Source organism: Lithobates pipiens, unplaced genomic scaffold (assembly GCF_037356315.1).
Source record: "Lithobates pipiens isolate NorthernLeopardFrog02 unplaced genomic scaffold, aLitPip1_a1.2 Scaffold_13, whole genome shotgun sequence".
Taxonomy (NCBI): Eukaryota; Metazoa; Chordata; class Amphibia; order Anura; family Ranidae; genus Lithobates; species Lithobates pipiens.
The window spans coordinates 196,693,236-196,716,806 of record NW_027507718.1 but is presented as its reverse complement, the minus strand read 5'-3'; the positions used below and the strand labels follow the sequence as shown (position 1 = coordinate 196,716,806).

The window sequence follows — 23,571 nt, the reverse complement described above, 5'->3', positions numbered from 1 at the left end:
TTGGCAGAGAGCACTGGAAACCACTGGCTCTTGCTGCTGTCAGTCAAATTCTGTGAGCAGAGACTGGGGTCAGGGCTGAGCCAGACTATGTGTGTCTATAGATGCACACAGCCCAACTCAGGATCACGCCCACATGCCTGTCCCCATAGCAAGAGGCAGAGACAGAGAAGGAAAGGAGAGGACAGTGCTGGTGGAGGACCCCAGAGAGGAGGTTCAGGACCAGTTATGAAATGTTTGTTATTTTAATAAAAATGTTAACCTTTACAATGACTTTGAAGCTTTGTACTGTCTGGATCATTAGTGTCATTGTGGTAAACCCTGTTCTGTGCCTTGGAACCTACAATTTTTTTCTATAATTACACCAACATATCTTAGCCCACACATTTTCCTTACTCTATTATTGCACATTTAAAATCTTTAATAATTTTATATAAAATGTGTTACTATATATTTAATTATGTATCACCTTTATTAATATCTGACTGAGTAAAGCTGGTGATTGGTCCCTGTACAGAAATGGGTAGCAGATTACTGTTCTTTGATATCAGTAGTTGTCCCACAGCAGGGTCTTTCTTGATGTCATATTGCAGTTTTTCATCATCTGAATCTATGTCAGTTCCCTTTAAATTCTTCTCAGTTATGGTAGCTGTAGAACCTTGACAGGAAAAAAAAGTAATTTATTGAGCTGTCTGGCTATGCTCGTGCAACAAACAATTTCATTATTTGGATAATTAAGCAAACAGCTATATTTTTTTACATGTTTTAGGTCACTTAAGGCTGAATGTATTTCTACAGCAAAGTCTTTTGGATATCTTAAAGGATAAGTTCACCTTTTGAACATAGTGGAACATGTTCCAGCTCCTGCCTCCTCTACTCCGCCCATGCAGCCACGTCATTAATTCACAGAGTTCTGTGAATGTAAGAACTAAAAGTACTGTCGGCTGCTGCGTCTGACAGGTTGTAGTTCTCAATGAACTGCGAGGGTGCTGGTGAGCGCTCTTGTAGTCCATTGATTCTTCCTGCCATTCGGTAACTGCCTGCCTGTATCGGAGGTAGTCTGCAGGATTCAGGTATTGAACCTGAGATTTTACAGAATGCAGAGTAAAAAAATAATAAATGCACATTTTTACCTGCAAAAGTGCATTTTTTTTAATTTTTTTTTTTATAAAAGGTGAACTTAGCCTTTAAATATCCTTAAAAATTTGCTACAGGCGTAAATATAATACACAGTGACCCTGCCAGACATTGATGAACATTAACTGACTGATGTAAGGAGTCACAGACTAGAGCAAATTGAGACACATCATGGCAGAGTGGGGTTGATTTACTAAAACTGTATGGTCCAAAATCTGGTGCAGCTCTCCATAGAAACCAATCAGTTTCTGTTTTTTTTTTGGTCAAAGCTTAACTGAATAAGCTGAAGTTAGAAGTTGATTGGTTACCATGCACAGCTGCACCAGATTTTGCACTCTCCAGCATACTTCACAGCATAAAAAACAGGTCAAACTTTTAAAAGTTGGGATGAATGGTAGGGTCATTAAATAAAGTGTAGTTAGACAGTTACTCTTTTAAGTTACAAAACAAAGTATAAATATATTCAAACAACAAAAAAACACAGCTATAGGCAGACATCTCATGATGCATCCCACCTGCTAATGGAAACAGGTGCTTACTCTGCATCTAGGAATGAATCAAATAAAAGACTGGACAGCCACACTCTGTTGACACCTTTATTGAAAATGGTTTAAAATTCTTCTGGTACAAAGACCTCAAAGGCACAGGATAAATGAAAAGCTGACATGTTTCACACCCTTATAGGTTTCTTAGCCATAGCTTTGACCAAGCACTCCATAGTGGTGTGAAACATGTCAGCTTTTCATCGATCCTGTGCCTCTGATGTCTTTGTACCATAAGAATTTTAAACCATCTTCAAGGTGTCAACAGAGTGCAGCTGTCCAGTCTTTTCTATAAATATATACAACCGATATAAAGGACACAATGGGATATAATTTCTATATGAGTCCACTTAGAACAGGTCATGGGCCTCAAGATAATTTTTTATTACATTAACCTAACATGCATTGGATTTACCTCCCTAAATAAAGCTAGACAGTATTCTGTAGATTTTATTGTCTGTATACAGTATCTGAAAAAAAGTTGAGATACCTGCTGAGATCTGCAGGCCTCTGTTTACTGCCATCCTCGGGGATGCCTTCCTCTGTGGCTCAATATTAAATTGCAGTCTTCCACTCTCAGTGTAGCGACCATCTGAGAGAGAAAACCTAAATTCATCTGAATGTGTAGTTCCACCTTCAGGTATATATACAATCAGTTCATCCAGCACATCCTGGTAAGTAAAGTAGGAGCCTTGAAGCAGGATACGGCCATTATCCAGTGGTTCAGAGTAGAACTGTCTCCTCCGTAAGTTCCCTATGGCAGTGTGCAACACAAAAACAGTTATTTTCATGGTATTCATGTTAAGTAGAAAGAAAACTAGTTTGACCGAAACAAAAATATTAAAACATACTTGATATGTAGAATTGTATTAATGCTATTAATTGATCAAAAGAAAAATAAATATACCCTTATGCAGAGCACTTTTAAATGACTTTTTCTTACTTTAGAAATGTCATTTTGTGCAGGGACTGTTGTAAACACGTGCCACTTTCCAGGCATACTATAGACACCCCCCAGGTACAAAATTTAAAGGCATATTTCACTTTTATTGTTTCACTTTAAGCATTATTAAAATCACTGCTCCCGAAAAAACTTCAGTTTTTAAAACTTTGTTTTGCATTGATACATGTCCCCTGGGGCAAACACTTTTTATGACAATAACTTAAGCCTTTAAAATTATCACTTTTGATTATTCATGTTTGTGTCCCATAGACTTTAACGGTGTTCGCACTAATTTTTTGCCTGTTCGCATGTTCTGCTGCGAAACTGAACCGGGGGGTGTTTGGCTTATCCCTACTGGCTAGTAGCCCAGAACTTGAAATTTTGAGCCCTGCCCTTTTGTATTTAACAGTCAGATTTTCAATTTCAGAATAACTATAAGTGGCAACAGCTAAGTGGAATAAGTCAGTAGATTCCGTTTACTGGAGTTAAACAATGACAAATCAGTTTTTAATCCTTCCAGGCATATGCAGAGGTGTAGTAACATCGCTAATGTTACCTGTTGTCAGGGCTCAAAATCTCAAGCTACTAGCCAGGTCTTAAGTGTTACTCACCACCAGCTGCCCCACCAAAACCCTACCCTGCCCTGCCCCTAAATATGCCCTTGTAAATTATCTCATGAAATAACACTGTTAAACGGAACCCACAGTACTCCTCTACCTCCAACACCTCCCCCAGTACGCCTCTACCGCCAACGCCTCCCCCAGTATGCCTCTGCCACCAACGCCTCTTGCAGTACATCTCTACCACCAAGGACTACTCCATTACACCTCTACCTTCAAGGCCTCCTCCTGTACACCTCTACCTCCAACACCTCCTCCAGTACACCTCTACCTCCAACGCCCCAGTACACCTCTACCTCCAACGTCTCCTCCAGTACACCTCTACCTCCAACGCCTCCCCCAGTAGACCTCAACCTCCAATGTCTCCTCCAGTACACCTCTACCTCCAACGCCTCTGTCAGGAAGATCCTGCCAGTAACAGGCCTCTTGTGCTTGCCACTGTATGCACGGGTGTGCACACGCGCCTGTTGGCTCCAGGCGGGCAATTTAAACCTGAGTGTCACATTGGGATCTTGCTGTCTGATCTACAGTGTGTGTGTGTGTATGCTCTGATCCTGAAAACCTGTTTCCTGTACCTGAACTTAACCCGGCTTATCTCTGAACATCCCTGTCATCCGCCGGCATCTGACCAAGGCATGTCTGACTACTCTTCTGCTTGATCTTCTGGTACCTCCGCTGACCGCTGATAACTGACCCGGCTTGTCTGACTCTCCGCTCTCTGTATCCTGGTTCCTGTCTGCTGCTCTGCTCCCAGTTTGTGGTCCAGCTCCTGTCTGCAGTCCAGTTCCAGTCTGAGGTCCGGCTCCGGTATCCTGGTCCCTGGTCTCTGTCTGCTGCCCAGCTTCCAGCTCACTGACCAGCTCCTGTCTGCAGCCCAGTTCCAGTCTGAGGTCCTGCTGTGGTACTCACTGCTGCCCAGTTCCTGTCTGCTGCACCTGCCTGCCGATGCAACTCCTTCCAGGCTCCTGCCTATCTTCTAAACTAGTCAGAGATCCTGCTACACAGTGCTTCCTGGGTTCCTGATCCATCTTCTGCTGTTGATCCTGCCAGGCACTCATGCCGCTCCTGACTCTAAGTCGGAGCCGCAGGAGAGGTCGCTCCCTGCAGGTCGGGCTCATCCATTAGGTATGTGACAGCCTCCTCCAGTACACCTCTACCTCCAAGGCCTCCTCCAGACACCTCTACCTCCAAGGCCTCCTCCAGTACACCTCTACCTCCAAGGCCTCCTCCAGTACACCTCTACCTCCAAGGCTTCCTCCAGTACACCTCTACCTCCAACACCTCCCCCAGTACACCTCGACCTCCAACGCCTCCTCCAGTACACCTCTACCTCTAGCATATCTCTGCCTCTACCGCCCCCCCCCCCAGCTATGCTTTTAATGACCCATCCAGTACACATCATCTTCTGACCACCCCTCTCTAGAACACTTATGCCTCCAATCCCCCCCCCAATCCAGAGCAACTATGCTTTCAATATTCCCCCAAATCCCTCATACCTATGAAACCCCCCCAATCCATAATATCTTTGCCTCCAATAACATCCCCCCTTCCCAATCCACCCTTCCAATCCAGCATACTTTTTCCACCCCCAAGTCATAATTATTCCTCCAATTCCACCCCCCTTCCCAGTCCATAATATCTATGCCTCCAATTACCCCCCCCCCCCCCAATCCAGCACATGTTTGCTCTCAATCCTACCCCCCCCCTCCTCCCAGCACACATCTCGTTTAATCCCCCATTGTACCAATGCCTCCAGAACACTATCATATTTACCATTCTGCAGCCACGGGGGTCAGTCATCAGTGCACACTAAGGGGGACCAAGATGTGCAGCAGGAGGAAGACAGAGAGGGGCGGTTCCAGGCAGCTCCTAAATGCTCCTTAAACAGCACGCTCTGCAAGCCTGGACGAGGATGTGCGGCAGAAAGGTTGTATCTCGCTAGTATCTTCAAATTTGCCATTTTTCAAAGAGATCTTCTGTTCAACATCACATATGGCATCCAGTTCATAGACCCACTCCACCGCTCAGCGTCTGCTGGCCCTCTCTGCCAATCCTATGATTGACTGGCATTCACCCAATTAATTAAATTAAAAAAACGAACAATAACTTACAAAGCCATCCACAACTCTGCCCCCAGCTACATCACTATCCTAGTCTCAAAATACCAACCTAATTGTCCTCTTCGTTCTCCCAAGACCTCCTTCTCTCTAGATCCCTCATCACCTCCTCCCATGTTCACCTCCATGACTTCTCCTGAGCCTCTCCCATCCTCTGGATACCTTACCCCAATCTGACAGACTATCTCCGAATCTATCTACTCTTAGGCGATCTCTGAAAACATTTCTCTTCAGGGAAAACCTACCCTGCCTCCACCTAACAATTGTTCTTTTATTTTCTTCATCAGCTCATCCCCCACAGTTATTACCCTTTCATATCACTTGAACCTCCCTCCTAGATTGTAATCTTTCACAAGCAAGGCCCTGTATGAAAATGTATTGTAATTGCACTGTCTGCCCTACTGTTGAAAACTGTGCGTAAACTGTCTATAAATCCTGTATAATAATAATAATAATAATGCTACAGTGAGGAAATTACCTAAAATGCTCTTCTTAATTTATTTATATGACCCAAGCTTCAGAGAGAGAGTAGTGAGTTGGGGGGAGGTGGATGGTTATACACAACCTTATCACCCACCAATTTACGACACAACATGTACAGTATCTCACAAAAGTGAGTACACCCCTCACATTTTTGTAAATATTTAATCTTTTCTTGTGACAACACTGAAGATATGACACTGCTACAATGTAAAGTAGTGAGTGTACAGCTTGTATAACAGTGTAAAGTTGCTGTTCACTCAACGCACAGCCATTAATGTCTAAACCGCTGGCAACAAATGTGAGTACACCCCTAAGTGAAAATGTCCAATTTGGGTCAAAAGTGTCAATATTTTGTGTGACCACCATTATTTTCCAGCATTGCTTTAAACCTCTTGGGCATGGAGTTCATCAGAGCTTCACAGGTTGCCACTGGGGGTCCTCTTCCACTTCTCCATGGTAACATCATGGAGCTGTTGGATGTTCGAGACCTTGCGCTCTTCCACCTTCCATATGAGGATGCCCCACAGATGCTCAATAGGATTTAGGTCTGGAGACACGCTTGGTCAGTCCATCATCTTTATCGTCAGCTTTTTTAGCAAGGCAGTGGTCCTCTTGGAGGTGTGTTTGGGATCGTTATCATGTTGGAATACTGTCCTGCAGCCCAGTCTCCAAAGGGAGGGAACCATGCTCTGCTTCAGTATGTCACAGTACATGTTGGCATTCATGGTTCCCTCAATGAACTGTAGCTCCCCAGTGATGGCAGCACTCATGCAGCCCCAGACCATGACACTTTCACCATGCTTGCCCGTAGGCAAGACACACTTGTCTTTGTACTTCTCACCTGGTTGCTGCCACACATGCTTGACACCTTCTGAACCAAATAAGTTTACCTTGGCCTCATCAGACCACCGGACATCTCAGACCACAGCTGGAGTACTACCAGGAGGTGGGAAGGTGCCGCGACCCTGTGGATGGATTCCCACTGCTCTCTCCTGATGTAACCAAACATGTTAGTAACCAGTCGCTGCTGGGTGGAAGTGTCCGGAAGGGATGCAACATCTGGATGGATGAAAAACAGAGCTGGGTTGGCTGGCGTGGATGGCGGTCAGCGTTGCTGAAGGCTGTGGTGACTGGAACTGCTCGAGGACCAAAGTGAGCCGCAGGCTTCTCGATTCATGATATGTTTTGTGCGCATGAGCTTTTCCTTTGAAAAAGTGCATGCACACGAAACGCGTGTCACGGCAGTCAAGAAGCTTAGTAATGGTGGAAAAATTCACCTATACAGAGGCCTGGTTGGGAAGGACATTGGGGACAATAATGCATGGTGTCTCTTCTAACTCCTCCTCTGGAGCACACCTGGCATTTCTTCTGACGTCTGTGGCCTGTTTCACGGGGGGTTGATTTTCCCAGGAAAGTGGCGTTCGTGGAGTCTGCTCACGGAATCAGAGCAAATATTTTCTGGTGGGCTTTCAGGGTACAAAAGTGCAGAGATTACTTGCACCTGGTAGTGCAGATAGGGGGGTCTCACTAGATTTTTGGTAAATATCATAAGTGTTATACATGGCCAAACTGAAAAAAGAAATGGACACTTTTTTATACCAATAACAGGATTTTCTTGTGGGAAGGTAGGGTTCAATCATCTGGATCACTGAAGTCCACTCCCCCCATAAACAAATTATAGTCATAGATACAAGCTGGTTTCTGGATTGGGCCTCTTCTTCTAGAAACTTCCACGTAGGTGTCATTATGGATTTTTGTGAGCATGTGGACGTTTCGTCTGTCCGTCCACTTGGCAGCCAATAGCTCCTGGTTCCGCAAAGATGCCGTCTCCCCTCGTTGTAGCCATTCATTGACAAGTTTTTGCTGGAAGCCCTTTCTATTGGCTCTTACTGTACCACATGCTGGGGTGTCCCTCCAGTGAAGATTGCAGAGAGGGACAAACTCATATAAAAATTATCCACATAAAGATGGTATCCCTTTCCAAGGAGTGGATAGACAAACTCCCAGACCACTCTTCTGCTGGCCCCGATGTATTCTGAGCATTCAGGGGGATGCAGTTGGGAGTCCCTCCCTTCATACACCAGGAAGGCATAGATTTACCCCGTTTCTCAGTCACAAAGTTTCTACATTTTAACCCCCATATCGGGCCCTTTTGCTGGGGATAAACTGTTTGATGCCCAGCCTACCTGAGAATTTTACAAGGGACTCATCCATGGAGATATTCTGTTTGAGGGTATATAACTGGGAGAATTTTTCAGAGAAATGATTTAGGAGTGGCCGAATTTTAAATAATTTGTCAAAAGCTGGGTCCTTTTGTTGTTATTATAGTGGAGGAACCGCATAATCATAAGGTATCTTGATCTTGGCATAATGGATCAGAAGAGTAGCAGTGGTGGATGGGGTTGGTAGATCAATAGGAGTACAATTCATTTTTTTTGTGAGTCCCATATTAAAAGTTAGGCCTAAAAAAAAATAGAATTCCTCTATGGTAAGTTCTCTCCATGCAAAGGGACAGGCGTAACTAAAACCAGGTTTGCTTACTATGTACTGCTGTGCATAGAGGTTGCACTGGGCCACAATGGAAGTCTTTGGTGAAAATCAAATGAAAAAAATCAAGTATGGCAAAAGCATCAGTGTTCACCTGGACACCTGGCTGGGCGGTGAAAGGGGGGATATTTGCTGCTCCAGGAATTAGGGGGAAGCCACAGGGGGTTTTGAAGGGTATATGGAAGGTTTGCACCCTACTGGTGCTAGGCCTTTGTTGCAGTGGCACTGCGCTCGAGGTACACAGCACTGTGCTTGAGGTGGATGGCACTGCGCTTGAGGTGGTTGGCCCTGCGCTAGAGATGGATGGCCCTGTGCTGCTGATAGTAGGCTGCTGCTCCACGCCAGAACACCTTATTTTCAGGGGCACACGTTTCTCTTCCAATGCTGTATCAGTCTCACTGCTTGTCATGGGTTCATAGGCCGAATCCGAATCAGACTGAGACTCAGAGAGCTCCCTGCGTCTTTCATCGGTCATGCTCAGACGCTGGTAGGCCTCCTCACTGGTAAACTATATTTTTTGCCATACTGGTGGCTGGTGAGGCTGCACTGCAGAGTACTGATGTGTACTATGGGGCACTGTAGTTGCATTAATGAGTTGCACTGATGGCATGCTAGTGGCACAGATGGGCACAGGTGGCACAGATTGGCAAAGTAGTGGCATCAATTGGCACTGTAGTGGCACTGATTGTACTGTGTAGTGGCACTGATTGTACTGTGTGGTGGCACTGGTGAGAACAGGCAGCACTGGTGGGCACAGGTGCCACTTTTGGGCCCAGGCAGCACTGGTGGGCCCAGGTGGCACTGATGTGGCACGGCAGAGGTGCATATGAACACTGATGGGCACAGGTGGCATTGGTGTGGTTCTGGTTGCACTGGTGTGGCTCTGGTGACACTGATTAGCACAGAGGTGGCACAGGTGGCACTGGTAGGCACAATCAGCACTGGTGGGCACAGGAAGCACTGGTGTGGCACTGCAGAGGCACAGATGAGCACTGATGGGCACAGGTGGCACTGGGCACAGGTGGCCCTGATGGGCACTGGTGTTGCTCTGGTGGCACTGATTGGCACAGAGGTGGCACAGATGTGGCACAGATGGAATTGATGTGGCACAGAGGGCACTGAGGTAGCACTGTTGAACACTGCTATAAATATTAGACTCACAGTTTGTCTCACACAATGCTCTCCTCTCCTCTCACGCTGTAGCAGTGTGAAGAGAGGAGAGCTTTGAACTTCTGATGACCCTGGTTTGTTTACATTTGTGATCGCTCCGTCATTGGATGGAGCGATCACGTGGTAAAGGGCCACTGTCATTGGCCCATTAGTGCAATCCGTTGCTGGGCCGGGTCCCGTGAGCACGGATGTTTCCGCATGCGTGCCCCAGGGGAAGAGTGGGAGCAAGACTCTGGGAGGACGTCAGGGTATGACCTCCCAGAGTTATCGAGCCGGTGGGCAAGTGTTTAAAGTAAAACAAAAGGCATATTTTTTATTTATTTTTTTGAATAAAGTGGTGGTGTGGGGGTATAACCCCTGCCCATTTTTTGCTATCTCTATCCTATTGTAGATATTTCCCTTTACTTTCCATATCAGGAAGGGAGAGGAAATCCATCCAAAGTGAGGAAATCCCTGGTTGTCATCTGGATCACCAGAACTAGTGTCTCCATTGGAAGACCTGTTTTGGTGACAATCCAAAACTAGGAATTTATTTTACCCTCAGTGATAACGGTAAACAAGACAAATAAAGAGGTTGTATCTCCCTAAAGGGGGCACAGACAGCAACCTGACGGATGTACTAGTCCCTCTGCACTCTATCCAAAACTTTAGTTAAAGTTAATAGTTAAAATTATTTTTTTCTTAAAATAACAAACATGTTATACTTACCTCCACTGTGCAGCTCGTTTTGCACAGAGTGGCCCCGAACCTGCTCTTCTGGGGTCCCTCGGCGGCTGTCTCGGCTTCCTCCCGCAGGTGCTTCTCACGTTCATGCGAACTCCCTTGCATGGTGAGAAGCATCTGCAGGCACGCTCCCATGATACAGCCGGCGGCTATAGCCGCTCACTGTATCACACGGCCCCGCCCCCGGCGCTCTGCGTCAGTGGATGTGATTGACAGCAGCGCGAACCAATGGCTGAGTGGTGAAGAGGAAGACGGGGATGAGCGCGGGACATTCGAGGGGTGAGGTAAGTAAAACGGGGGGGCTGGGGGCGCAGGCACTGTCAGATGTTTTTTCACGTTAATGCATAGAACGCATTAAGGTGAAAAAACATTTACCTTTACAACCCCTTTAAGCCTACTTGTAACTGTTTCACAAATAAGAACTTTGCTGTCCTACAGCCAGCCACCCGATTCCAAACTGAATAAACATTACAAGAAAAGTTTAAGTGTAAAAGTCAGCAGTAACAGTATGTCACATAAACATTATTATGGCTCTAGGCTTACCATATAGAGGTGTTTTAGTCACATGGAAAATCAGCTCATTATCTGGTGTATCTATGTCCTGAACACTTAAGCAAGTGTTCCTTATTACAGCTCCTGCATTATCTTGAACACTTACAGGCAGTAAAAATATTTGTGGAGGTTCATCATTTTTGTCCTAAAATACAAATAAGAGCAAAGCGAAAGAAAAAATATTATTCCACTAAACACTGTTATATTACACACACACACACACACACACACACACACACACACGCTATAAATCCACTATTAATATTACATTCCTAAATAAAAGTTAAAATGTTAACCACTTCCCGACCGCCGCACGACGATGTACGTCGACAGAATGGCACGGGCAGGCATAAGGGCTTACATGTACGTCCTTGCCTTCCCGCGGGTCGGGGGCCCGATCGGGCCCCCGCCCGGTGCCTGCGGCGGTCGGTATTCGTTCGGGAGCGGCCATTCATTCATGGCCACCCCCTCGCGATCGCTCCCGACGAATAGAAATCCTTCGTCACATCACTTCCTCTCCTGTAATGTAAACACAGGAGAGGAAGTGATGTAATCTCTCCTCCGTGTCGTTCCGACACCGAGGAGAGAGGATCGGTGAGTTGCACCAACACGACACTACACAGTAGAACATGCCAGGCACACTCACACCCCCCCGATCACCCCCCCAATTACCCCTGCCCCCCAGTCACAGTGACACCAATGTCATTTTTTTTTTGCATTGGTGTCATTTGTGACTGTAATAACTGTTAGGGCAGTTAGGGTTAGCCCCCTTTAGTTCTAATGTACCCCCCTAACCCCCCCAATAAAGGTTTAACCCCGTGATCACCCCCCGTCGCCAGTGTCACTAAGGCTGGGTTCACATTGCAGCGGTTTATGAGAACGAATGTGATTCGCACCGCACTGCAGTGCAAATCACATCCGATCTCTGTGCGATTCGAGTTCAGCCATACAGATAGTATGGCTGAATTCGCATCGCACCCGCCGCAAATTCGCACGGGACCCTTTTTTTGGCCCGCAGCAGAATCGGATCGCATGGGTGTTCACACCATGCGATCCGAGTTTGCAGATCGCACTGCGATATGCGAACTGATCTGGGGGTGTCATTAACATTTCACTGACACTCCCAGCAGTTCGCATAGGGCAGTGTGAACTGCCGCCGGGAGGCATGCGATGCGGGAACCCGCCGCGGATTTGTGGCGTTCCCGCATCGCTCCAGTGTGAACCCAGCCTAATAATCGATCGTTTTTCTGATCGCTGTATTAGTGTCACAGGTGACGCTAGTTAGGCAGGTAGGTATTTAGGTTCGCCGCAGCTTTTTATAGCGCCAGGGACCCCCATATACTACCGCATAAAGCCCCCTGATTGCCCCCTAGTTAACCCTTTCACCAGTGATCACCATATAACTGTTACAGGTGACGCTGGTTGGTTAGTTATTTTTTATAGTTTCAGGGCACCCGCCATTTATTACCTAATAAAGGTTTAACCCCCTGATCACCCGGCGGGTGTCATTTGTGACTGTAATAACTGTTAGGGCAGTTAGGGTTAGCCCCCTTTAGTTCTAAGGTACCCCCCTAACCCCCCCAATAAAGGTTTAACCCCGTGATCACCCCCCGTCGCCAGTGTCACTAAGGCTGGGTTCACATTGCAGCGGTTTATGAGAACGGATGTGATTCGCACTGCACTGCAGTGCAAATCACATCCGATCTCTGTGCGATTCGAGTTCAGCCATACAGATAGTATGGCTGAATTCGTGTCGCACCCACCGCAAACTCGCACGGGACCCTTTTTTTGGTCCGCAGCAGAATCGGATCGCATGGGTGTTCACACCATGCGATCCGAGTTTGCAGATCGCACTGCGATATGCGAACTGATCTGGGGGTGTCATTAACATTTCACTGACACTCCCAGCAGTTCGCATAGGGCAGTGTGAACTGCCGCCGGGAGGCATGTGATGCGGGAACCCGCCGCGGATTCGTGGCGTTCCCGCATCGCTCCAGTGTGAACCCAGCCTAATAAGCGATCGTTTTTCTGATCGCTGTATTAGTGTCACAGGTGACGCTAGTTAGGCAGGTAGGTATTTAGGTTCGCCGCAGCTTTTTATAGCGCCAGGGACCCCCATATACTACCGCATAAAGCCCCCTGATTGCCCCCTAGTTAACCCTTTCACCAGTGATCACCATATAACTGTTACAGGTGACGCTGGTTGGTTAGTTATTTTTTTATAGTTTCAGGGCACCCGCCATTTATTACCTAGTCTCACTAGTGTACCCCTAAATTTAGGGGTGTCTACTTTCCAAAATGGGGTCATTTGGGGGGGGTTTGTGCCATCTTGGCATTTTATGGCCTTCAAAACTGTAGCGCCCTTAGAAAGCCTGAAGGCGGTGCTTGGTTTTCGGGGCCCCGTACGCGGCTAGGCTCCCAAAAAGTCCCACATATGTGGTATCCCCGTACTCAGGAGAAGCAGCAGAATTTATTTTGGGGTGTCATTTCACATATGCCCATGGCATGCGTGAGCAATATATCATTTAGTGACAACTTTGTGAAAAAAAAAAAAAAAGTTTGTCATTTCCCGCAACTTGTGGCAAAATATAAAATATTCCATGGACTCAACATGCCTCTCAGCAAATAGCTTGGGGTGTCTACTTTCTAAAACGGGGTCATTTGTGGGGGTTTTGTGCCATCTTGGCATTTTATGGCCTTCAAAACTGTAATAGGTAGTGAGGAATGAAGTCAAATATTTACGCCCTTAGAAAACCTGAAGGCGGTTCTTGGTTTTCGGGGCCCCGTACGCGGCTAGGCTCCCAAAAAGTCCCACATATGTGGTATCCCAGTACTCAGGAGAAGCAGCAGAATTTATTTTGGGGTGTCATTTCACATATGCCCATAGCATGTGTGAGCAATATATCATTTAGTGACAACTTTGTGAAAAAAAAATAAAAAAAATTTAAAGTTTGTAATTTTCCCGCAACTTGTGGCAAAATATTAAAATATTCCATGGACTCAAAATGCCTCTCAGCAAATAGCTTGGGGTGTCTACTTTCTAAAATGGGGTCATTTGTGGGTGTTTTGTGCCATCTTGGCATTTTATGGCCTTCAAAACTGTAATAGGTAGTGAGAAGTGAAATCAAAAATTTACGCCCTTAGAAAGCCTGAAGGCGGTACTTGGTTTTCGGGGGCCCCGTACGCGGCTAGGCTCCCAAAAAGTCCCACATATGTGGTATCCCCGTACTCAGGAGAAGCAGCAGAATTTATTTTGGGGTGTCATTTCACATATGCCCATAGCATGTGTGAGCAATATATCATTTAGTGACAACTTTGTGTAAAAAAAAAAAAAAATTTTTTTTTTGTCATTATTCAATCGCTTGAGGCAAAAAAATAAAATATTCAATGGGCTCAACATGCCACTTATCAATTTCCTTAGGGGGTCTACTTTCCAAAATGGGGTCATTTGGGGGGGTTTTGTACTGCCGTAAACTAAAAGCTGTGTAAATTCTAGAAAACGTACCTTAGTTTGTGGATGTGACAACTTTTGCGCAAACCAATAAATATACAATTATTGACTTTTTTTTTACCAAAGACATGTGGCTGAATACATTTTGGCCTAAATGTATGACTAAAATTGAGTTTATTGGATTTTTCTAATAACAAAAAGTAGAAAATATCATTTTTTTTCAAAATTTGCGGTCTTTTTACGTTTATATCGCAAAAAATAAAAATCGCAGAGGCAATCAAATACCATCAAAAGAAAGCTCTATTTGTGGGAAGAAGAGGACGCAAATTTTGTTTGGGTACAACATTGCATGACCGCGCAATTACCAGTTAAAGCGGCGCAGTGCCAAATTGTAAAAAGACCTCTGGTCATTTACCAGCAAAATGGTCCGGTCTGAAAGTGGTTAATGTATCTGTCACATATATATATTTCAGGAAATTATCTAAAAATGTGTCATGAATACTTATACCAGTGCAAAAGTTATCACACTATTTTGACACTACTGTGACTATTTGTTGCTAATCAATCCTGAGTACATGCTGGGAATTTCTGCAATGATCAGCAGAAATTTCAAAACCACAATGAACTTCTCCATGCCAGTGTATACGCCATTAGGGTGCATGCAGGCAGCTCTGTAAGCTTAGTACAGCTGAACTGCCTCACTCCAGAAGCTGCTTATAATATAAATTGAACCCTATGAATAGTACTACTATTGCATGCATCTGTGTCCTATAAGGGTTGGTTATGGTTGAAGCAGAATTACTCACTGGCCCCTAGTGCTTGTTCACACCAACCCGCTACATGAAGAGGCAGTGTGATGTGTTGTTTCAGGGCATAATGCTGTTGACGTTCTCTTCTTAAATTTATTTAAAGAGGAGGTCTGGTTTTTAAAAAAAAATGTAGAAGTCAGCAGCTGCAAACACTGTAGCTGCTGACTTTTAATAAGCACACTTAACTGTCCAGGGAGCCCGCGATGTCGGCCGCCCGAGGCTGACCCGTCCTTCGGCTCTCGGCGCCGCCATTTTGGCTAAGGGAAACAGGCAGTGGAGCCTTGCGGCTTCATTGCCCGTTTCCTACTGCGCATGCGCGAGTCGCGCAGTGCTTTGTGAATGGGGCACACAGTTCCCAGAACACAGCGCGACCCATTACCCAGAAGACGCCGCACGGAGGAGAGAAGATAGAAGATCTCCGTGGAGGAGGAAGAGGCAGATTAGGACGATGTGCCTAGCAACAGGCATTTCTGGTAAGTTAAAAAAATAAAAATAAATACATTTTCTGATTTTTTTCTAATTTTTTATGTATTTTTTTTTTCAGGGTTGCCCTCCACTTTAAGTATTACAAAATTACATTTAGTTAAAGTTCATTGAGAAGTGGCGTGGCGAGTTATGCTGCTGAAAAATGCAACATTTCTGAATTTTTTATGCACCCCAAATCACCGCTGTGTTGTGCTGTGCTTGAGTCACATAGAAAACATTTGTTTCCTATGTGCCTTAGTGCTGAGCTGTATTGTTCTTATGAAGACAAACACAGGTCACCACATATAGTGTGAATAAGCCCTTATATATTTTATGAACTCTGGAGGTAATTTCACAAAGCTTTCAGCTATGCACTGTACACCAGTAAATCTTACTCCAGCTGCATCCTTGGAAAAGTAAAACAGTTTAAAAACCCTTGCCAGAGGAGACACCCCAGCAAAATGGCTGTGGCAAGTGGGCAAACTTAAGAATTTAAAAGCATTGGTTTTGTCGATGCATATAGGATTAATAAGGATGATTCAATCTGTTCATATTTATCCAAGACTGAAATAACAGGTTTGACTGGGTAGTCCTTTTAAAATTCCTATTGGTGTAGTCTAGTTGATGACAAATGTATGTACTCTATGTACTTGTAAGAGATGATGATATAAGAAATCAAAAGCTGTAACTTGGCCAGTGCTGCAAACGCTCTCCTAGCCTCCTGTTTGCTTAGCGGCTTTTGAGAACACAGAATCGGAATTCCTACACGGTTTCACTTTTGTCCATGCTAGCAGGAATGGAGCTGAACACAGACTAGTTAAACGACAAGTATGTTTTTTATTTTTTTGATTCATACTTACCTATGTGGATGCAGCATCCGACTGATGCTGCATCTGTCCCCTGCCGTCTCTGCACTGAAAATTGAGCCACTGAATACGGCCGATGGCTCGGTTTTCACAGATCCCCGAGAGGAGAGCTGCTGACTGTCAGTCGACATCTCTCCTCTCTGCTTCTCCACGCTCACTCTAGTGCTGAGCTATGGAGGGGTGGGGAGAGGCCATCTCAGTGGCCCACTGAGACTGTCATCAATTAAGGCATCTGGCGGATCCAGACTTGGGAAGTTGGGATGATGCTCTGCCTCGACTAATGCCAGTGATGTCAGCGGAGAGCGGAATCCAGACCTCTCCTTGCTGAAAACGCGTCACAGTAGTGCAACACGAATAGCACTCCTGTGACCCAGAGGAGAAGCCCAGCCTAAAAAGCTCAGGCTGGACTTCTCCTTTAAATATGCATTTAATGCGCTGTTGTGACTAAATTACTTCTGCTTTAACTTACACAGAATATTATTATTATTATCTATAATTGTAATATTTTTCTATTATTAATTGAGTTTCGATTTTTATGTGTATATCACAACGAACATTTTCACAAATAGCACTAACACTGACCTCTATAATAATGGTGACATTGTGAACCTCAGATTGGATGCTTCCATCTGTCATAAAGAAACTAAAGTAGTCAACAGTTGGCTCCACGCTGTCATGAACACTTTGCACATAATATATATAGTTTTCTATGATATCCTGAATTGGAAAGGAAGAGTCTGAGCCAATCTGACCTCCCAGAGAAGTTCGACCACCTGTTAAAAAGATTGCACAGACACTTCAGGAAAACTCTTAACTTACAGCAATTAAAAAAAATTAACTCTACACACTTAAAGTGATTGTAAACCTCAGACATGAAATATGAACAAAGCATATGCCTCTATAGTGTTTTTGTCTCTATCAGAGTTTAGAGCACTAAGTGTCTTCTCTATCTGCTGCTTTGTTCTTCTGCTAGTCACTTCTGACAAGTTTTGCCGACAACAAAAGAAAAAAGGTGACAGGGGAGGGCACAGCCTGTGGTTGACAGCCTCAGCTCTGTTCCTGAATGCTGTGTGAAGGGGTGTGTTTCTTCCTTCCAATCAGCTCTCAGAGCTCCCCTCACTGAGCTCCAGAGTGCAACTCCACCTTTCCACCTTCTTTTTTATAACAGCTCAAATAAGCTTTAAAAAATTCTGAACTTGGAAGAGATGTAGAAAAGTAAATAAACAGGTACAAGTTATGTAGGAGGATTTGTTTCATCTCTGTGTATCACCTGAGGCCAGTCAATTCACTGGGTATACAGTATCTCACAAAAAGGGATTACACTCCTCACTTTTTTTTGTCAATATTTTATTATATCGTTTCATGTGACAACACTGAACAAATTACACTTTTCTGCAATGTAAAGTAGTGAGTGTACAGCTTGTATAACAGTTTAAATTTGCTGTCCCCTCAAAATAACTCAACACCCAGTCATTAATGTCTAAACCGCTTGCAACAAAAATAGGATTTTTATGTCATACCTGTAAAATCCTTTTCTTTGAGCACATCATGGGACACAGAGTCAGGCTAATATTCATTACCTGCTGGGACGTCCCAGAGCAATAGCCTTGAGGGGAGGGAGACACCCTGCCAAACAATAGCCATCAGAACTTAAATGACAGCCTGCAGTACACTGCGGCCGAAAGCCGAATCCTCGGCAGCTCGATTATCCACTTGATAAAATTTTGTGAAAGCATGCACTGAAGACCAGGACATAGCCTTACAAATCGGAGCCACAGATACCTGATGGCGAAAAGTCCAGGGGGTTCCTACACCACTGGTAGAATAAGCTATTGACGGACCCAATTGGCATTGGAAGCTTTGGAAGTTGCCTGCCCCTTCTTGGGTCCTTTTGGTAAAACAAAAGCAAAACAAAAAGTCTGATCCTGAGATCTCGACAAATAAACCTTGACTGCCCGGACAAAATCCAAAGAATGCAGTCATCTCTTTTCTGCCAAATGAAGCTCAGAGAAAAAAGAAAGCAAAATAATGCCCTGTTTTAAATGAAAGGCCAGCACCAGTTTTGGCAAATAGGATGGAAAAAGTCATAACACGACTCTGTCATGGATAAGGATCAAGTACGGTTCCCTGCATGAAAAGGCCGCCAACTCTGACACCCTTCTAGGTGAGGTGATAGCCATCAGCAAGGCTAGTTTGCGTGACAGCAAGTCTAATGGAATTTCCTTAAAAGGTTCAAATGGTTGTTTCTGTAACACAGACAGCACCAAGTTCAAGTCCCAAGGACACATAGGCGACCTAATAGGGGGATTTTTTTCAAAAAGAACCAAAAACACTGCGCTATTCAAATGTGTAGACGGTATACAAACAGCAGCTAACACAACATCTAGGTGTACAAATGTGGCATAATAAATTTTGTGAAAAACAGTGTAGCGCTTATTTGTTTTTACCACATTACAATGTGACCAATGTAATCAGTACATACATTAGACTGTGCAAACAAATAAATACATTTAAACACTCTTTGCTGTATATAATAATTAAAGCTAGAATGTCCAAACAAATATATGAAAAAATATATCAAAAATGGGAAAACAACGTGAAAACAAGTGAAAAGTTCTCCAAATTTTCCAAATTTTCTGTGTATGATACGATGAAGTAAAAACAGTCCTACACCTTCTCCAAGGCATGATCGCACAATCACCGCGTGAACCCTCCACCACATAAAATGGGGGCTTACCAGATTTAATGGATCCTACTCAAAATTATATTTGGAGGATCATATATGCTTGTAGATATACATAGGCTTTTTTGGTGTTGTCCTTTTCTGGAAGACTTTCAAGTGTGGCTATTTCCTCTACAGTATGTCTCCATCCACATAAATCATCATAGGTAATGGGATAGATATAAAAGAAGAAAGCAGGGACCACAATAGTGTAACTCCGTTTTTCGTTTCAAGTAATTTAATAAAAAATGATCAAACTCACGTGTACAAAGAACATAAGCGCTTTTTCAATAAAATCTCAGGCTGCAGTGAAGTCCCGACGCGTTTCGTCTTAAGCAGACATCATCTGGGGTACAACTTCAAGGCAGCCCTCCAGTTTATATAGCCAGACCCCCAATCAGGCCTAGATTTCGTCCATCAGTGTCACCACGCATCACTTCCGGTATCCAATATGGCCGCCGGCGTGCGTTCCACGCCTCTTTTTAATAATGTGAAGGGTCTAGTCAGATAACTGGTACATCCCATACTCTTATATGTATTGGACGAATCACTTCCGTGTATCTCAACGACGAATGCGAACGTCCTAACGTGCGCCATCAACGTCCAAATGGAACGCAGGCGTAAACACTGAAATGTTCAGCCGATCTTTTAACCTCAGCGGAAGTAAAATAAACGTGACCCCCGTGTATCTCACGAACGGAAGTGGGCAGCTTGGAACGCACCATCTTTATCCAATGGAGTGCGGACGTATGTCAACATCCCGGCGCCATAACGTCACTTCCGTGTCCCCGTACTCAAAAAATAAATAGACGTGTAAAAAAAACGCCATCTCTAGGGTGAAATGCAGATCGGTACAAGGTAGAACAAATCTCCTATATATATTAAATGAGGAAAATATAGAGTATATACTCTGAGCTGAGGGATATATCTAATAGAAAAAATTGATAAAAAATGTATAAATAAAAAACATTAAATATTCGGACGCTGCATCCAATAGGAACACAGTGCCTATAATCGCATATTAGCTTTTCTAGCCATATTTCACAGGAATAGTAAATTAAGAAGGCAAATTTCGAAAATGTTTTTTCCAGTAATTTTACCCAAAGGAGTTATTATAATCTACCTAGAGATATTAACTGAAAAATGAATAGGAAAATAAATATGACCGAATCTAATCGGATGGGCGATTATTACATCGTGACACCCTATATAGATAATGACCTACGCAACATCAATCCAAAAAGATTTTTAATCTAATTTAAAAATTGAAAAAAATTTAAAAAATATAAAACTTATAAAAATCAAATGTAGTCATAAGTTTTGAGATATATATAAAGAGACTTAACCAAAAAAATATATATATACTCAAAAATGGCGCTCTATTGATATTATGGCCCAATCGAAAAGAGACCGAAAGTCATATGTGTTGACATATTAGGTGGACCAAACCCAAATCGCCTTTAACCATCTACTAATACTCACAAAGTACATTTTCCCCACATATTCCTACCATGTATAACCAAAAGAGAGGAAAAGAGGAGAATAAAATAAAATAAAGATATAGATGTAAGAGATGGACAGACCTCAACCATCATCAATAAATACATCCATATCACACACCACGCCCAAGCCAAACGGGGAGTGGGACCCAACGCCATGTGTCAACCGTCGTTGATGAATGCATTGATGTCCCACTCCACGTTTAGACCAAACGGGAAGTAGGATTTGATGGTGTATATCCAATAGGTCTCTAACCTGGATACGCCCCTGGTCATGGCACCCCCCCTCCAGGGTGGCGTGTACTTATCAATAATCAAAAACTCTCTTTTGGTTATACATGGTAGGAATATGTGGGGAAAATGTACTTTGTGAGTATTAGTAGATGGTTAAAGGCGATTTGGGTTTGGTCCACCTAATATGTCAACACATATGACTTTCGGTCTCTTTTCGATTGGGCCATAATATCAATAGAGCGCCATTTTTGAGTATATATATATTTTTTTGGTTAAGTCTCTTTATATATATCTCAAAACTTATGACTACATTTGATTTTTATAAGTTTTATATTTTTTAAATTTTTTTCAATTTTTAAATTAGATTAAAAATCTTTTTGGATTGATGTTGCGTAGGTCATTATCTATATAGGGTGTCACGATGTAATAATCGCCCATCCGATTAGATTCGGTCATATTATTTTCCTATTCATTTTTCAGTTAATATCTCTAGGTAGATTATAATAACTCCTTTGGGTAAAATTACTGGAAAAAACATTTTCGAAATTTGCCTTCTTAATTTACTATTCCTGTGAAATATGGCTAGAAAAGCTAATATGCGATTATAGGCACTGTGTTCCTATTGGATGCAGCGTCCGAATATTTAATGTTTTTTATTTATACATTTTTTATCAATTTTTTCTATTAGATATATCCCTCAGCTCAGAGTATATACTCTATATTTTCCTCATTTAATATATATAGGAGATTTGTTCTACCTTGTACCGATCTGCATTTCACCCTAGAGATGGCGTTTTTTTTACACGTCTATTTATTTTTTGAGTACGGGGACACGGAAGTGACGTTATGGCGCCGGGATGTTGACATACGTCCGCACTCCATTGGATAAAGATGGTGCGTTCCAAGCTGCCCACTTCCGTTCGTGAGATACACGGGGGTCACGTTTATTTTACTTCCGCTGAGGTTAAAAGATCGGCTGAACATTTCAGTGTTTACGCCTGCGTTCCATTTGGACGTTGATGGCGCACGTTAGGACGTTCGCATTCGTCGTTGAGATACACGGAAGTGATTCGTCCAATACATATAAGAGTATGGGATGTACCAGTTATCTGACTAGACCCTTTACATTATTAAAAAGAGGCGTGGAACGCACGCCGGCGGCCATATTGGATACCGGAAGTGATGCGTGGTGACACTGATGGACGAAATCTAGGCCTGATTGGGGGTCTGGCTATATAAACTGGAGGGCTGCCTTGAAGTTGTACCCCAGATGATGTCTGCTTAAGACGAAACGCGTCGGGACTTCACTGCAGCCTGAGATTTTATTGAAAAAGCGCTTATGTTCTTTGTACACGTGAGTTTGATAATTTTTTATTAAATTACTTGAAACGAAAAACGGAGTTACACTATTGTGGTCCCTGCTTTCTTCTTTTATATCTATCCCATTACCTATGATGATTTATGTGGATGGAGACATACTGTAGAGGAAATAGCCACACTTGAAAGTCTTCCAGAAAAGGACAACACCAAAAAAGCCTATGTATTTCTACAAGCATATATGATCCTCCAAATATAATTTTGAGTAGGATCCATTAAATCTGGTAAGCCCCCATTTTATGTGGTGGAGGGTTCACGCGGTGATTGTGCGATCATTCCTTGGAGAAGATGTAGGACTGTTTTCACTTCATCGTATCATACACAGAAAATTTGGAAAATTTGGAGAACTTTTCACTTGTTTTCACGTTGTTTTCCCATTTTTGATATATTTTTTCATATATTTGTTTGGACATTCTAGCTTTAATTATTATATACAGCAAAGAGTGTTTAAATGTATTTATTTGTTTGCACAGTCTAATGTATGTACTGATTACATTGGTCACATTGTAATGTGGTAAAAACAAATAAGCGCTACACTGTTTTTCACAAGACCTAATAGGGGAAAGCAAGTGAGCTGCCCCTTGCATAAAGGTTTGGATCAGTAAATGGGAGGCTAACGCCTTTGGAAGACTACTGATAGGGCCATAACTTGACCTCTGATTGTACTCAAAGCCAATTTGATTTCCACAGTTGATTGTAGAAAAGAGAGAATTCTCCCAATCATATATTTCCGAGGATGCCATTTTCTGACTTCACACCAAGCAATATAAGTCTTCCAGACCTTATGATAAATCTTCCCAGTGACAGATTTTCTAGCATTCACAAGAGTAGACACTACTGGTCCCTAGATGCCATGGTCCTTTAACACCCTGGCTTCAATAGCCATGCCGTCAAATTTAAAGACTGTAAATTGGGGTGGAATATAGGAGGACTTTGTGACAGTAGATCGGGGCGACGTGGAAGCGTCCATGGCCCGTCTATTGTCAGTCTTACAATTTCCGGGAACCAGGGCCTTCTGGGCCAGGCTGGTGTCACCAAAATGACTGGAATCCCCTCTCTCTGAATCTTGCACAACAAATGTGGAATAGGAGGGATCAGAGGGAAAGCATAAGCCAGGGAGTACTGGCTCTACGGAACTATCAGAACATCTGCTCTAATTGACAGATGATCTCTTGTTCGAGATACAAACTGCTGTAGCTTGCTGTTGAACCTGGATGCCAGTAGGTCGACCTCTGGCCATCCCCAACGTCTGCAAATTTCCTGGAACACCTTTGGGTGTAGGGACCATTCCCCCGGGCAGATCTGCTGGCGGCTGAG

At 43.7% G+C, this 23,571-nt stretch overlaps 1 protein-coding gene across 1 annotated transcript in view; it reads right to left on the bottom strand.

The window, feature by feature from the left end:
• FRAS1 (Fraser extracellular matrix complex subunit 1) overlaps nt 1-23,571 on the bottom strand; it is a 708,831-nt gene that overhangs the window by 120,673 nt on the left and 564,587 nt on the right. The window contains exons 42-45 of the mRNA XM_077476089.1: nt 17,005-17,195; nt 10,823-10,976; nt 2,167-2,430; nt 467-655 (exon numbers count right to left, since the gene is read on the bottom strand). Of these exons, the coding sequence (XP_077332215.1) occupies nt 467-655; nt 2,167-2,430; nt 10,823-10,976; nt 17,005-17,195 (798 nt within the window). The remainder of the gene's footprint in view (nt 1-466; nt 656-2,166; nt 2,431-10,822; nt 10,977-17,004; nt 17,196-23,571) is intronic.